General features: G+C 48.8%; 1 protein-coding gene across 3 annotated transcripts in view; it reads left to right on the top strand.

Moving 5' to 3' along the window:
• Positions 1-15,736, top strand: part of LOC110304461 (signal transducer and activator of transcription 5A) — a 33,927-nt gene that overhangs the window by 10,358 nt on the left and 7,833 nt on the right. For all 3 annotated transcript variants that reach the window (XM_021175894.3, XM_021175892.2, XM_021175893.2), the window contains 9 exons: positions 235-391; positions 1,648-1,737; positions 3,851-4,025; positions 12,503-12,633; positions 12,839-12,990; positions 13,428-13,583; positions 13,980-14,159; positions 15,253-15,340; positions 15,418-15,540. In XM_021175894.3, coding sequence (XP_021031553.1) covers positions 235-391; positions 1,648-1,737; positions 3,851-4,025; positions 12,503-12,633; positions 12,839-12,990; positions 13,428-13,583; positions 13,980-14,159; positions 15,253-15,340; positions 15,418-15,540 — 1,252 coding nt within the window. The remainder of the gene's footprint in view (positions 1-234; positions 392-1,647; positions 1,738-3,850; positions 4,026-12,502; positions 12,634-12,838; positions 12,991-13,427; positions 13,584-13,979; positions 14,160-15,252; positions 15,341-15,417; positions 15,541-15,736) is intronic.

Below are 15,736 nucleotides of genomic sequence, written 5' to 3'. Positions count from 1 at the left end.
CCCAGTTCTCCAGGCCAAGGGTCTCCTCTTGTGGTTTGGTATGACTCTGGTTCTATCTGTCCTTGTGCGGAAGGGGTGGTGTCCCTGGGAAAGGGGAAGAGGGAAACGGGAGCTATCAGAGGGGAGACTCATCTAGACTTTGATGCTTATACAGCTGCGGTGAGCAAGTCTTGTGGGACTGGGATGCCCTGAATCACTCTTGATGCTTTATCTCCCCCTTTTTTACGTTCCAAGGGATGCTATTGACTTAGATAATCCCCAGGACCGAGGCCAGGCCACCCAGCTACTGGAGGGCCTGGTGCAGGAGCTGCAGAAGAAGGCAGAACACCAGGTGGGGGAAGATGGGTTTTTGCTGAAGATCAAGCTGGGGCACTATGCCACACAGCTCCAGGTGGGTGTGAATGCTTTTGCCTTCTGCAGGAAGGGGCCCCCTTAAGCTCTCTCCCAGCATCAGAACCCCTGGGATTTTTACTGGCTTGGCCACTGAGTCACCATGTGACCAAAAGCTTACTGGCAACTTTTCTTCAACTTCCCCCACCCCCTCTTTCTAAGTCAGACCTGTCAGATCTTTTAACATATTACAAAGCAAGAGGTGGGAGGGGGTGGGGAGGGAGGAGAGGGGTGTTTCCAGCAAGGCGGGGCCGTGTAGCAGCACTGTGGATAGATCTAGCAGTAGAGAGCCTTCTTGAGTCAGGTGGACACCTCCCCAGGACAAGGGAACCCTGGCAGTCTAGAAACGAGGGAATAAGGCAAGCAGACAGTCCCCTTGGGGCTCATTTAAAATCATGACAGCTGCTGAAGAGAATCAGACTCGCCCTCGCCGTGGAGCAAGAGCTGGATAAAAGGGCTTTGAAATAAAAAAGGAACCTCCCCTATATATGGAGGGGAGCAGGGATTTTTATGGAATCAGGAAAAGGGTGTGGGTGACATTCATGGTCAAGCATTTATCAGAACCCACTTGTATTTCTTAGAGAACCCCTCTTACCTCCAAACAGTGGGATGTAGGGGGAGTGAAACCTCATCCTAGAGAGAGGAAGAAACAGAAAGAACAGGAGAGGAAGAAAATTAGGAACCCAGGGCCAGGTGCCTAGTGGAAAGCACCTTGATGCTGGCCTCGCATGCCCCAAGTCTGTCTCTTGTATCTGTCTCTGTTGTCTCTGTGTCTCTCTATCTTTCTGTCTCTATCTCTCTGTGTGTCTGTCTCTGTGTCTCTCTGTCTCTGTCTCTCTCTGTGTCTCTGTCTCTGTCTGTCTCTCTGTCTATCTCTGTCTGTCTGTCTGTCTGTCTGTCTGTCTCTCTTCCTCATTTGCCCCAGAACACATGCCTAGACTATCTGAACATCAATTTTCCCATCCATGACTTGAGAACAGTTTGAGTTTTTGTCGTAGGATTTCCATGCTCAAGAGAGTAAAGGCTGGTGTGAGGTTGGAAGCGCTTTGTGTTTAGACTCTGAGTTTCTAAATCGCTTTAAACCTGGTGAGAAGTTCTGGTGAGAAGGGGAGGGGCAAAGGAGAGTGAAGGTGTCTGATAATCCTAGGGCTTCCCAGGAAAAGCTGAGGCTTAGGGGAGAAGAAGGAGTGAGTGCCGCAAGGAAGCCAGTGGGATCAGAACTAGGTGGCTATTGGTGGTTCCTGTGTCCTCTTTCAGAACACGTATGACCGCTGTCCCATGGAGCTGGTTCGCTGTATCCGTCACATTCTGTACAACGAACAGAGGCTGGTTCGCGAAGCCAACAATGTGAGTGTCTGTCTGTAGGCGTGGGGAGAGGAGCTGGGGAGGCCTTCATATGACTTCCTCTCTCGATCCCACCGTGTTTATGTAATGTGGCTAAGAGGAGAGCACAGGAGAAATAAAGGACAGGGGGAGGTGTGAGAGGCAGTGTATGTCACGCATGGACAGGACAGAGTGACCTGTCGGCCCAGTCCCTGGCTCCGTCCCTGGCTCTCTAAAGCCTCTATAATTCTTCTTTTCTTTCATTTCCTTCCCTTTCTCTGCCTTTCTCAAAAATAAGTTATCTTACTTTTAACTTTTTAACCTCGTGTGCAAGTGGCCTTTGAAACTAGGGCCATCGGGACCCCTGGAGCTGCAGGTAGTTCTGAGGTGTCTATGGGTGCCGGGGACTAAATTTGGGTCCTCTGCAAGAACAAATATACATGTTCTTTACGCTGAGCCATCTTTCCAGCTTCCCTTTCATCTTTTCCTTTCTTTTCTTTCTTCTTCCTTTCCTGCCTTCTAATGACGACCCAATAGATAGAGCTAAGCAAGTGCTCTATCTACCAATGCGTCCCCAGTTCTCACTGTTGTAAACTGGCTCTGGTAATCGTGCTTTTGTGATAAGGTTGTCATAAGGATTAAATGAATTTGTATGCATGCTGAGTATGGACAGCCGCATTGCAAGACAGAAGAGAAAGTTTTGCACGTGTGCACACGCACCAAATAAATCTTTAAAATAAAATAAATACTTAAAACAGAGCAGCCTAATGCCTAGGAGTCCCAGCAAAGACAGGACTCAGACTGAGCTGAGTTGTAGGGAGACAAGACACAGGGCAGCTGGCAGGAGTGTGTCCTGAGGGGACAGAGGCAGGAAGGAGCAAGGATGAAGGATCACTTTCGTAGCCTAAAATAACAACAGTGCACTTTGGAGTAGGAAGATGTTGGTGATACCTGAGGGTTGAAGACTTGCAAGCGGTTAACACGGCAAGAGGGCCAAGTGGGGTACCACAGTGGGCACAGACTCAAGAGCCAGGCACTGCATTCCCCAGCCCAATTCCTGCATCCCGGAGTTGTTGAGATTGCAAAACCACCTAGAAAGCACACAGAAGAACTCACCTAGGTTGAGAGACCCTGTGTCTACAATATGGGGCTGAAGTGACAATCTCAGGACGACCTGCCAGCGGAACACTGCAGGCCGAGGGCGTACCAAGTGCAAGGGCCCTGGCGCAGGCACATTCGAGGTCGAAGGAACAGATGCAGAAAGGCACACATACCTGCTGCGCGTTGGCAACAGGCAAGCTGGGATGACACAGAGGCCACCTGCCTGGCTGGCTAAAGGCGGGCCAAGGAGTTTGGATTTTATTTTGAGAACACTTTGTTGGAAAGTCCCTGAACACACGGTTGCCTCTCAACCAGATGTTGTAGGCTTGGCGAAATTCAAAGGGACATTGGTGATGTCTCTCCCTGTCACTTGATCTCAGAGGTCTCCAGGATGCCCCCCTGTGACAGGTTTGCCTCTTTCTCTGTCCCTCCAGGTGTGAGGACTCAGAGGCTGGGAATGTGTATAGACTCTGTCTCTTATTTGTCCCCCAGCACTTAGCGCAGTCAGTGCCATTGCATCAACTGATAACTATGGAGTTGAGGGAATGAATTGATCATCCTTAGGAAGATCATCCTTAGAGAGAGATCATGGGATGCCTGCCATGTGTTCCCTCCTAGTTTCTCTATAGGAGATTTGATGGACTCTCCATATTCTCTAGTGTAAACCAGATCAGACAAAGACATTTCCGCCGCAGACTCTCCGTTATTTCCCAGGCCCCCTGTTTAACTTCTCCTTTTCCTTTCTGCTCCAATTCTGTCACTGACTATTCTCTAGCCCTCCCTTCTAATCCCAGATTTGGAGTTTGAGGTGTCTGGTGTTGGTCCCCTCCTTACTGCCTGGCACACAGCTCCTGTCCCTTTCCTTGAGTCTATCTTTATTTGGTTATTTGCTTTTTTTACTTTGTTTGGTTTTTCGAGACAGGTTTTCTCTGCATAGCCCTGGCTGTCTTGGAACCCACAGAGATCCGCCTGCCTCTGCCTCCCAAGTGTGCACCACCACTGCCCACCTGGCTCACTCAACCTATTGTGTCCCCAGTGCAGCTCCCCTGCTGGTATCCTGGTTGACGCCATGTCCCAGAAGCACCTTCAGATCAACCAAAGGTTTGAGGAGCTGCGCCTGATCACACAGGACACGGAGAACGAGCTGAAGAAGCTGCAGCAGACCCAAGAGTACTTCATCATCCAGTACCAGGAGAGCCTGCGGATCCAAGGTGAGGCCTGAAACAGGATCCAGGATGCCGTGAACTTCCTGTAGGTGGGAGGGAGGAACTTTCTGTGATCTCCAGCAGGAGAGGAGGCTCACCATCCCTGGGCACTCTACCCAAAACCTAGTAAGAATCCTCAGGGCTTCCAGGGGCTTCGAGCCTCTGCGGTGGTCCAGATGCTGAGCTAAAGCCCTTAGCCCTTCGCATGCACCGTGAAAAGCACCCTCACATGGAACCTGCAGAGGGCAGAGCTTGATGTCTTTGTTTTAAAAGGAACTTTAAAGAGAACAAAGAACTTGGCCTAGGATGACTGTAAATTGCAGAACCAGATCTTAACTAGAGATAGGTCATAAACCCCTGTTATCTTCGATACCAAGAGTCTCCCCCTAGACTCAGGCAGTCAGTGAAGTGTGAGCAAACAAAAAGATATGGATCAAGCGTGCCACAACCAGAGGGAGCACTTGACATGGAGTCTGCTGGTTGAATGGGCTGAGATAGAACTAATAGACCAGCCTTCCCTCTACTTGAGACTGTAAGGGGACCCGGTCCTAGAGGCAGGGTGACTGAAAATTTTCTGCTATCTCCTAGCTCTATAGTATGTCACTGGCTGTTACAGTAACAGTGTGGGGAAAGAAACAACTGTTTCCCAGGGGTGGAGACTTAGCTAGGGATTTTAGTACTTTCCTATGTATTGAGGGATATAAATGCATAATCAAAACTCAACGACATATATTTATATATACCTATCTACATAAAATATTATATCTGTCACAGAAACTGTAAGAAGAAAGAGTGATTTTTATTTTGTTGAGGCAAAATCTTGCTATGTAGCCTTGGCAGACCTAGAACTCAGTATGTAGACCAGGCTGGATTCGAACTCACAGACTTCCACCTGCCCTTGCCCTCCTGAATACGGAGATTTAAGGCATGGAAAGAGTAAATTTTTTGTTCTCGCTATGTATATTTTTCAAAGATATAAATCTTCCTCTACAAACTGTTTTATAGTACCCTGTGCTTTGAAATGCTATGTATAATCATGCCTTTCTTTGAAAGATTTCTAATCTCTCTCATGATTAATCCCTTCACCTGTGTCTTGTTTAGAAATGCATTGTCTGATTCCCATCGGTCTGCTATATTTTGACGTTGCGCTTTTACTAGCCTTGATACTATCTTTATACTGAACTCTACCTGAACTAGAGAATGTGCTCGGTGTGTGCTCAGAGCTTACAGCTTTACTGAAACTTTGATATGGCCCAGAATATGCTCTGTCTTGATGAACACATCTTGTGTGCTTGAAAAGAATGTGGTTTCTATGGCTGTCTCCTTAAACAACAAAGAAAGCAGGAATTTGGTAACCATAAAAGGAGAATTAAAAAAATTTTTTTTTTTACTCTAAGGGGCTACAAAGATGGCTCAGTAGTTAAGAGCACTGTCTGCTCTTCCAGAGATCCTGAGTTCAATTCCCAGCACCCACATGGTGATTCACAACCATCTGTAATGACATCCGATACCCTCTTCTGGTGTGTCTGAAGACAGCTATAGTGTACTCATATACATAAAATAAAGAAATAATTCTTTAAAAAAAAAAAAAACTCTAGATTTTCCAAAGTCAAATTTGGTGAGTGGAACAGAAGTGGCCCTCCCCAACCCCCTTTGGTTTTTCCACATAGGGTTTCTCTCTGTAGCTCTGGCTGTCCTGGAACTCGATCTTGTAGACCAGGCTGTCTCTGGCTCCCAGGAGCTGGGATTAAAGGTGTGCACCACACCCACCCCTGCTAGAGTGGCTTTCAGGTAGCCATGTACTACATACACAATAATGTGTTGGTCATCGATGGAACATGGCTATAATGTTACATACCACAGAGCCTAAGTATGTAGTAAACCATGACATCTCACTTGTGGAGGTTTCTGATATCCACACAATGACAAATCCCCTAACGATGCATTCTCAGAATATATCCACATTCTTAAGCAACGCATGACTGTATTTGCAAATCTCTTTCATGCTAGCCTCGATAAAAGATAGCTGTGTCTTGCTTTCAAATCTGTGGTGATGTCTTGCAGCCTCTGGAAAGTTCCACTGTACACTTGTTAGATATCAGGAGTGAAGACTCTTGCTGGGGATGTAGCTCAGTTGGTTGATTGCTTGCCCAGAGTGAAGAGGTCCCAGGTTCAATCTGCATAAACTGAACCTGGTGACCCATGCCTGTAATTCCAGTAATTGGGTGATGGAGGGAGAAGTTTTAGAAGTTCAAGGTCATCCTTGGCTATACAGAAAATTCAACCTAGCCTGGGCTAAATTAGATCCTGTTTCAAAACCAAAAAGATAGACGACCCGGGCCTAGTAGTGCTTCTCTATACTCTCAGCACTGGCAAAGGGCTTTCGGCAAGAGGCTGAGGAATCTAAAACTAGCCTGGGCTACATAAGAAACCACACCCCCTACTCAAAAAACTCGACAGGGTAAATATGACCACATATATTATATATGTGTGTGAAATTATCAAAGAGAAAAATAAAATTTATTTTAAAATAAGAAAATTAAAAAGCCATTTTTACTCCCAATCATAAAATTATCAGTTAAAATCCAAGATTCATTTGCAATAATTTTTGTCTTTAGAGTATATGACATTGATACTATACAGTAAGAAAATTCAAAAGTTTTTTAATGGATTTTTTTTTGCTGTGTTGGTATATTATCCATATACTATGCAATTTGACAAGTTAAAAAAAATTCAAGCTGGGCAGCACGCCGTTAATCCCAGCACTTGGGAGGCAGAAGCAGGCAGATTTCTGAGTTCAAGGCCAGCCTGGTCTACAGAGTGAGTTCCAGGACAGCCAGGGCTACACAGAGAAACCCTGTCTCAAAAAACAAACAAACAAACAAACAAATCAAGCAAAAGACAAAAAAAAATACCATGGCAAGGCCATTAAGGTCTTAGGACTTTATGAAAAATATTCTCCTGTTCTGAGAGAAATTTCTGAGCCCTTTCTGAGGGTCTCAGGTATTCACCAAGGGTCCTTTAAAAGTAAATGACTCTTTGAAAACCATTGAACTTGATCTTTTGTTTTTAAAAATGATATTGATTGATTGATTGATTGATTGATTGATTGATTGATTGATTGTGTGTGTTTGTGCATGCCTATGTACATGCCCACGACACATGTATGCCACATTGTAGACATGTGGAAGCCAGAGAACAGTTTTAGGAGATGGCGCTCTTCTCTAATGTGCGTCCTGGGCATTGAACTTGGAACTTGGGTCTTCATGCTTGCCAGAAAGCATTCCCTAGCCAGGCTAATGATCCTTTTATTTAGAAAGAGGGTTTTTTTGGTTGTTGTTGTGGCCATTGGGTTTTTTTGTTTGTTTGGTTGGTTGGTTTTTGGGTTTTGTTTTGTTTTGTTTTGTTTTTTTAGCTGATTTCATCAACTACTAAAAGAGAGGTATCAAAATATCCTATCATGACTATGCAATTGGCTCCTTGTATAGTGCTTTTTGTAAGCGTTTTCCTTATGAATTTTGAAACTGTTAGCAGGTGCAAACTCTTAGGATTAGTTTGCTTTTCTGATCAATCATATTGCCAAATTTTTCAATGTTTTTCTTTTCTTGTTCATTCATTTATTTATGTTAGGCTTTTGATAAAAGGCTGTGTTATGTAGCCAAGGCTGGCTTTGAGCTCAAGTTCCTCCAGCCTTAGCCCTCCAAATGCCTGGATTACAGATGTGCCTCATCATGCCCATCTCTCTCTTCCTTCCTTCCTTCCTCCCTCCCTCCCTCCCTCCCTCCCTCCCTCCCTCTCTCTCTCTCTCTCTCTCTCTCTCTCTCTCTCTCTCTCTCTCTCTTTCTTTCTTTCTTTCTTTCTTCTTTTTTAGGATTTATTTTATTTTTATTTGTGTGCCTGTGTGTGTGTGTGAGAGAGAGAGAGAGAAGAGAGAGAGAGAGAGAGAGAGAGAGAGAGAGAGAGAGAGAGATGAAGGCAGTTGTGAGCTAGGACAGAGGATCTGGGAATCAAACTGGGGTCCCCTGGAAGAACGTAAGAACTTTTAAATTTTGAGCATCTATCATACCTTATTTATTTATTTATTTATTTATTTATTTATTTATTTATTTTGACAGGATCTTTCTGTGTAGTCTAGATGATCCTGGAACTCACTATGTAGATCAGGCTAGCTTTGAACTCACAGAAATGCACCTGGCTCTGCCTACCAAGTACTGGGACTAGAGGTGGCCTGCCCCTCCCAGTTTATCATGGTCATTCCTAAATTTCCTTTTCCCCCCTCCTTTCTTCTTTTCTTCTGTGCATGTGTGCATGTGTGCATATATGTACATGTGAGCACTGGTGTCCTTGTGCACTTCTGCACGTAGTTGGCCAGAGGTTGGTAGCTAGTGCCCTGTCAGTTTTTCTCCATCGTAATTTTGTAATGTTGTCTCTGGCCCCCACCCCCTGTGGAGCTGGGGTTTCACATGAGCACCTCATGCTGGGCCTTTACGTGGGTGCTGGGATGCAGGTCCCTATGCTTGCATGTAAACACTTCAGCCACTGAGCGACTTCACTGGCCCCTTATCTACACTTTTAAAACATTCATAATGTATCAAGACTAGTTGTAACATAAAAAGGGTTTTGTAATGGTATGCTATTGAGTTTTGCTTCATATTTATTCTATTTTATTTTTAAGTTCAGGCAGGTCTCAGTCTCCCAATGCACCTGACAAAGGCCTTGAACTGCCTCAACCTCCCAAGTGCTGGGATTTCAGGCATGGACTATCTCCCCCTGACAACCCGTTTTCAATGGAGCTGTTTCCGTTGCCTGTGCACAGCGCTAGCTTTGTGTGCCAAGTGAGGTTTGCATCTATATGTGTGTGGTGTCAGTTTGTCTTGTTTATCCTGCTGGATACTGTAAGCACAGAAGGCTGGAAATATAGTTCAGTCAAAGAACATTTGGCTGGCACGCACGGCACTCTGGATTTGATCTCCAGCACTGCAAATCGAAATGTGAAGTACTGATCTGTTTGCAGAAGGGAAGACCCAGTTCCTCCAATGGAGCCAACGGCTGTCTTGGATCGTTTGGCCTCCTTCCCAGAAACCTGTTCAAATGGCCGGGAAAAATCTAAATGGATCCTCAAAGGGGAGTCTGGGCGAGGGCGTAGGCAATCCTGTGTTCAGTAGGATGTTCTGAATCTAGTCCCTAGTCCTTCCATCCACTACACTGCAGGAAGATGGGAACCATATTCCTGTGGGCTTGTCCTGGCGGCAAGTTGCTTTTGTCTGTCCCAGCTTGTGTGTCCCTGGGGCAAGGACCAGGTCAGGGTGACCTGGTTCTTGGAGGGCAGCCAGGAACTTGAATGAAACATGCCAGTTTGCACAGTTTCTTGACTAGACCTAACTAAGGATTCAGGGAAGCTCAAAGACCACAAAAGAAGAGTGGTAAATGCCAGCATTCAGGGTCTCTTTAATGTGGCACAGGGGAGGATTGCCAGTCGTGGGGAATAGCCAGGTAGCTTCAACCCAGGTAGCTTTCAAGTGTTTGACGCTGAGCTGAGCTGAGGGAGCTGAGATGCCGCTGAGCCCTTGCATTTGTGTCCGCTGCTTGACTCTGTTCCACGTGTGTCTCTGGATTTCTTCTTGAATGTGAAATAGGTGCTGGGGTGAGGGGTGAGGGGTGAGGGTGGAGCTCAGCTGGTAGAGCGCCTGCCCGACATGCAGGAAGTCACTCAGTTCCCAGTATCACAGACAACTGTGTATGGTGGGCTACGTCTGTGAGTATCCCTAACAATGGAGATAGAGTCAGGAGAAGTGAGAAGATTGGGGACCCTCCTCAGATTTAAGATCCTTATGTCAACACCCACCTCTGACATAACATACACACATACATGCACACACACAGAGACATGCTCGAGCACCTGCACTGCACATACACGCGCCCATGCCCACATGCGCACACATGGGTATTAGGACTTCGTAACCTGTTACTGCCACCCATGGGCTTTCCAACAGTTGACGGTGAGACCCTGTCACTCCTTGCCTTGTTCCTTATGAGAATCTTGCAAATTGTGGTGGCTATTCCTGGTTGTCAACTTGACTACATCTGGAGTGAACTACAATCCAGAGCCAGGGGATACACCTGTGATCCAGATCTTGAGACTGGAAGACACAAGTTTCTGACCAGGATTCTTGGCATGGAGATCTTGAGGCTTCTGCATTAGATGTAGTTTCATCACTTGAGCAAATTAACCCATCTCCTGGTACCTGGTATGTGGCTATTGATCTGGCAAATGCCTTCTTCTCAGTACCTGTCCATAAGGACCACCAGAAGCAATTTGCTTTCAGTTGGCAAGGCCAGCAGTATACCTTCACAGTTTTGCCTCAAGGATATATTAACTCTCCTGCCCTGTGTCATGACTTAGTTAGAAGGGATCTTGATCTTTTGTCTCTTCCACAAAATATCACATTGGTGCACTATATCGATGACATTATGCCGATCGAACCAAGCGAGCAAAAGTAACAAGCACTTTGGACTCATTGGTAACACATATGCGTGTCAGAGGATGGGAAATAAATCCAACCAAAATTCAAGGACCATCTACCTCAGTGAAATTCTTAGGAGTCCAGTGGTGTGGGGCATGCAGAGATATTCCTTCTAAGGTGAAAGATAAGTTATTGCGCCTGGCCCCTCCTACCACCAAGAAAGAAGTTGTTCAAATGCCTATGGTTTCTACTCTTGTTACAATGCCATCTGCTGCCAAGCATGCGCCTATAGCTTCATGGGGTGTTCCCTATGGTTGGCTGACTGAGAAGAGAAGACTAGGGCCTGGTTTACTGATGGCTCTGCACGTTATGCAGGCACCACCCAGAAGTGGACAGCTGCAGCATTACAACCCTTTTCTGGAACAACCCTGAAAGACACAGATGAATGGAAATCTTCACAGTGGGCAGAACTTCAAGCTGTACATATATGGTGTTACAGTTTGTTTAGAAGAAGAAATGGCCAGATGTACAATTGTTCACTGACTCATGGGCTATATATAGCCAATGGATTGGCTGGATGGTCAGAGACTTGGAAAGATCACGATTGGAAAATTGGCGAGAAAGACATCTGGGGAAGAAGTGTATGGATAGATCTCTTCAAATGGTCAAAGGATGTGGCGATATTTGTGTCCCATGTAAATACTCACTAAAAGGTGACTTCAGCTAAGAAGGAGTTCAGGAATCAAGTGGATAAGATGACCCCCGTTCTGTGGACAGTCAGCCTCTTTCCCCAGCCATCCCTGCCATTGTTCAATGGGCACGTGAACAAAGAAAGTGGCCATGGTGGTCGAGATGGAGGTTATACTTGGGCTCAACAACACAGACTTCACTCACTAAGGGTGACCTGGCTACAGCTGGTGCTGAATGCCAGATCTGCCAACAGCAGAGACCAACACTGAGCCAGCAACCTGGTGGCAGGTTGACTACATTCCACTCCCTGGGCCAAACATATTCAAACCACCACACTAATAATATTCTAGGGGAGCCTGGGAATGCTTGTGTGTCTGTCCATCTGTCCACCTCTCCTTCCTTCTTACTTGGGTGCTCAGCGGAGCTCATGGTGCCCCACCCCCCGTCAGGCATCCTGGGCAATGTGCAGTCCCAGCCAGTCACACGGCTCCTGAGCAAACACTGCTGAACTCAAGGGATGAATGAATGAGATGGAAGAGCCAGGGTCTCTGGATGGGGCTTCCATGTCAGGGACGGAGCTGAAGGGGCTTGTCTCTGTCACCCCTCATTTGTAACATTCATCTGTCCACCAATTAGGACCAACCTGCATAGATCTTACATGTGACAGTGCCATTAGTTTTTTCAGTCACCAAAATAGCCCACTGAGCTGGTGTCAGGATTCTCCCTTTTTACAAATGGGGAAACTGAGGCACGGGAAAGCAAGGTATTTGTCCATTTTTACCCAGCTTTTATTTTTTTTAAATATGGGAATTGGTGTTTTTCCTGCATGTGTGTCTGTGTGAGGGTGTTGGATCTCCTGAAGCTGGAGTAACAGACAGTTGTGAGCTGCCGTGTGGGTGCTGGGAATCGAACCCAGGTCCTCTGGAGGGGTAGCCAGTGCTATTAACCTTGGAGCCACCTCCCCAGCCCCTCTTTACCCAGCTTTGAAAGAACAGGGCTACTTGTGCCATTCTTGAGACCTATGGGGAAGCTTGCTGACAGTTGTGGGGGAGGGGGCAGGCAAGGGCTGCCAGGCAGGGCCTCTAGGGCCCTCTTCTGCTTCACTCTGGACACTGACTCCCACTGCTCAGGAGACATGCAGCAGGAGGCTTGTGAGCACAGTCTAGACGCTGTCTTCTGAGGGCACATCCTTCGCCACTCATGTCTGGAGGCACCCTGACTTGTTACAGACAGGATGCCTGACTGAGACACTCACTCCAGAGCATATGAGTGCAGATACTATAAGGTTCCTGATGGACATGGGAGATGATGCCCTGTCCCCTCCTCCAGCTCAGTTTGCCCAGCTGGGACAGCTGAACCCCCAGGAGCGCATGAGCAGGGAGACGGCCCTCCAGCAGAAGCAAGTGTCCCTGGAGACCTGGCTGCAGCGAGAGGCACAGACACTGCAGCAGTACCGAGTGGTTAGTGCGCACCCTGTGACCCTCTGCCCCGGAGGGAGCTCTGTCACCTGAGATTCAGGGCACCAGGTGGGGGACAGAGCCTGGATGGGAGCAGGGCCCCTCTCTCCTGGGATGAAGCGGGTGTGAGGGGGCTAGGCCCTGGGTTCTAGGCCAGGCACTGAGGGATGCTCGCCGGGAGCCAGAGAGCCGCTGTTCCCTCGCACAGGAGCTGGCTGAGAAGCACCAGAAGACCCTGCAGCTGCTGCGGAAGCAGCAGACCATCATCCTGGACGACGAGCTGATCCAGTGGAAGCGGAGACAGCAGCTGGCCGGGAACGGGGGTCCCCCCGAGGGCAGCCTGGACGTGCTGCAGTCCTGGTGAGGGTGAGAGGTGGGCAGGGTGGGCAGCTTGGGTGAGGATGCCAGCTGCCTCTTCTGTCCCTGCCTTGGCGTGAGCAGCAGATGCCCACTGTCTGTGACAGCGCTCACTTTAGCAGTGTCTTGGCTCCTGATGGGACTCGGCTCCTCAGACCTGTGCCACCTCCCACAAGGGACAGTGATGCCTTGGGAAGGGCAGGGCTACTCTTGAGCTGGTTGGTTCCAAGTTGGGGCCACCCTGACTGTCCTTTGCTTTTGGAAAGTGGGTCTCTGCTCTGTGCCCGTGCAGGATAGCGGTGGCCAAGGCCAGCACCTTTCTGGGGTGGGGGCCGGGGGGGTGCTTTGGTGGGAAGGAGGAAGAGTAGCATGCATCTTCCTCCCCTGGCCTGGGCTGGAACAGCAGCCACCGTCCCCTGAAGGCCCCGGGCTCCTTGCAGGTGTGAGAAGCTGGCCGAGATCATCTGGCAGAATCGTCAGCAGATCCGCAGGGCTGAGCACCTGTGCCAGCAGCTGCCCATCCCAGGCCCTGTGGAGGAGATGCTGGCTGAGGTCAACGCCACCATCACGGACATCATCTCAGCCCTGGTCACCAGGTGATGGCTGCCTCCTGGCCATGCTCAGAGGGTCATGGCAGTTCCTGGGATGGGCACATTGAGGCCTTGGAGCTGTCCAAACCCAGAGCTCTGCCCCCTGCCCCACCCCATCCTACTCCGATGCCCCTCCCCTGCCCACTGTGGCTCCATAGCTCTGCTGCTGTGGCTGTCCTGGCCCAGTGTGTGTTGGGGACACTGCGGGAAGCACCATAGCCTCCAGCCCCCTGTCTTCAACCACCATGTCCTCCCCTGGAACAAGGGCAGGCGCCCTCCTCCTCTGCCTGTCTCCCTTCTCCCATTAGGTCCCACAGGAAGCCCCTCCCTCCTAGCTGGCCTCCCAGCTCTCTTCCCTGAGCCAGCATGTGGCAACTGTCTGGTCCCTTGTGTCCCCCGCAGCACATTCATCATCGAGAAGCAGCCTCCTCAGGTCCTGAAGACCCAGACCAAGTTTGCGGCCACCGTGCGCCTGCTGGTGGGGGGGAAGCTGAATGTGCATATGAACCCCCCGCAGGTGAAGGCGACCATCATCAGCGAGCAGCAGGCCAAGTCCCTGCTCAAGAATGAGAACACCCGCAAGTGAGTGTGCCTGTCCCATGCTACGGGTGCTGTGTGGGGTCTATACGTGGGCATAGCCCAGGCTTCAGCCCTTCCAGACGTTCATGTGTTCCTGTTCTCCATAACACACCCTTTGCTTTCCCAGCCTTGCCTGTGTGACACCTAGTGGGGCAGCCAGTGCTGATATGTACTGCCACTGCCATGTGGTCCTATCATGTGTGCTGAGCAGTGGGCACACAACCGGGATCAAAAGAGAACTTGCCTGTTTCCTAACTGGATCAGTGACCTTAGAGCACTCTTAATTCAGTGAACCATGAAGGCTGGCACAGCTGAATGACAGGCAGGTGCCCACACTTATGGTGCCTCATGCAGCTGGTGCTAAGAACTGACATTTAGAGCCAGGAGTGGGTGTCTATGCCCAGTTCTAGGGTGGCAGAGGCAGGAGGATCAAGAGTTCAAAGCCATCCTCGACTCCGTAGTCGATTTGAAGCCCACTTGAACAACAAAGAAACTCTGTCCAACAAAACAAAATAAAACAACCCCCCCCCCCAAAACCCACAACAAGCAAACTCAGCTGGGAATGGTGGTGTCTACATTGATGCCAGTGCTTGGGAAGCAGAGGCAGGTGGCTGTCTATGAGTTCAAGGCCAGGCTGATCTAGAGAGTTTTGGGCCACACAGTGAGACCCATAGTAAGACTCTGCCTTACAAAGTAAAGTTCCTGAAGAGTCACAGTCAGGCCATGGTTGGATGTGGAATGGGTAGTGAATGAAGATCAGGGATCAGGGCTTGGGGAGAGAGGAGTCTGTTTGTTTTCAGGCAGACACAGCGTGTTGAGCTGTAAGAGTGTAGAGAGGCATATGAGAATGGAGAAACGGGTCAGGACAAGCTATCCATATAGTGATTGAATGAATGAATGAGTGAGTGAGTGAATGAATGAATGCACAAACGACTAAGGCTTTTATCCTGGAGGCTTGTTCATCTTTGATGGTCCCATTAGCAGCATGTCTCCCAGGCCCAGGGATGTCAGTTAGTGATGTCCATTGTGCACAAGGCCCTTCCTGCGGTTAGACCTTGGCACCACACTGTGACTCCGAGCTCTTCTCTCTTGGCAGTGAGTGCAGCGGCGAGATCCTGAACAACTGTTGCGTCATGGAATACCACCAGGCCACTGGCACGCTCAGCGCCCACTTCAGAAACATGGTGAGGAACGGTCTGCCGTGGAGGGAAGGTCTGCCCAGGATTGGGGCTTGGTGGCCATTTTATCCCTGGTTTTGTAGTCACTGAAAAGAATCAAGCGCGCCGACAGGCGTGGTGCAGAGTCGGTGACAGAGGAGAAGTTCACAGTCCTGTTTGAGTCTCAGTTCAGCGTTGGCAGCAACGAGCTGGTGTTCCAGGTGAAGGTGAGGGTCCAGCTACTCCACCCATGAGGGCCATCCAGCTAAGTAAAGGGACCTGCCCAAGGTGACCTAGCGCCTGTGGGAAAGCTGCAGGTTGAGGTAGGTGTGACAGTGTGATCCATCTTATCTGTAACCTGTAATTCCCCAGAGTTAGGAGCCAAGCAGGAGGACCACAAGGTTTCAGGGCAGGACTAGGCTC

Source organism: Mus caroli, unplaced genomic scaffold, assembly GCF_978045245.1.
Source record: "Mus caroli unplaced genomic scaffold, Mus_caroli_1 scaffold_13, whole genome shotgun sequence".
Taxonomy (NCBI): Eukaryota; Metazoa; Chordata; class Mammalia; order Rodentia; family Muridae; genus Mus; species Mus caroli.
This window is presented reverse-complemented; position numbering and strand designations above follow the sequence as displayed.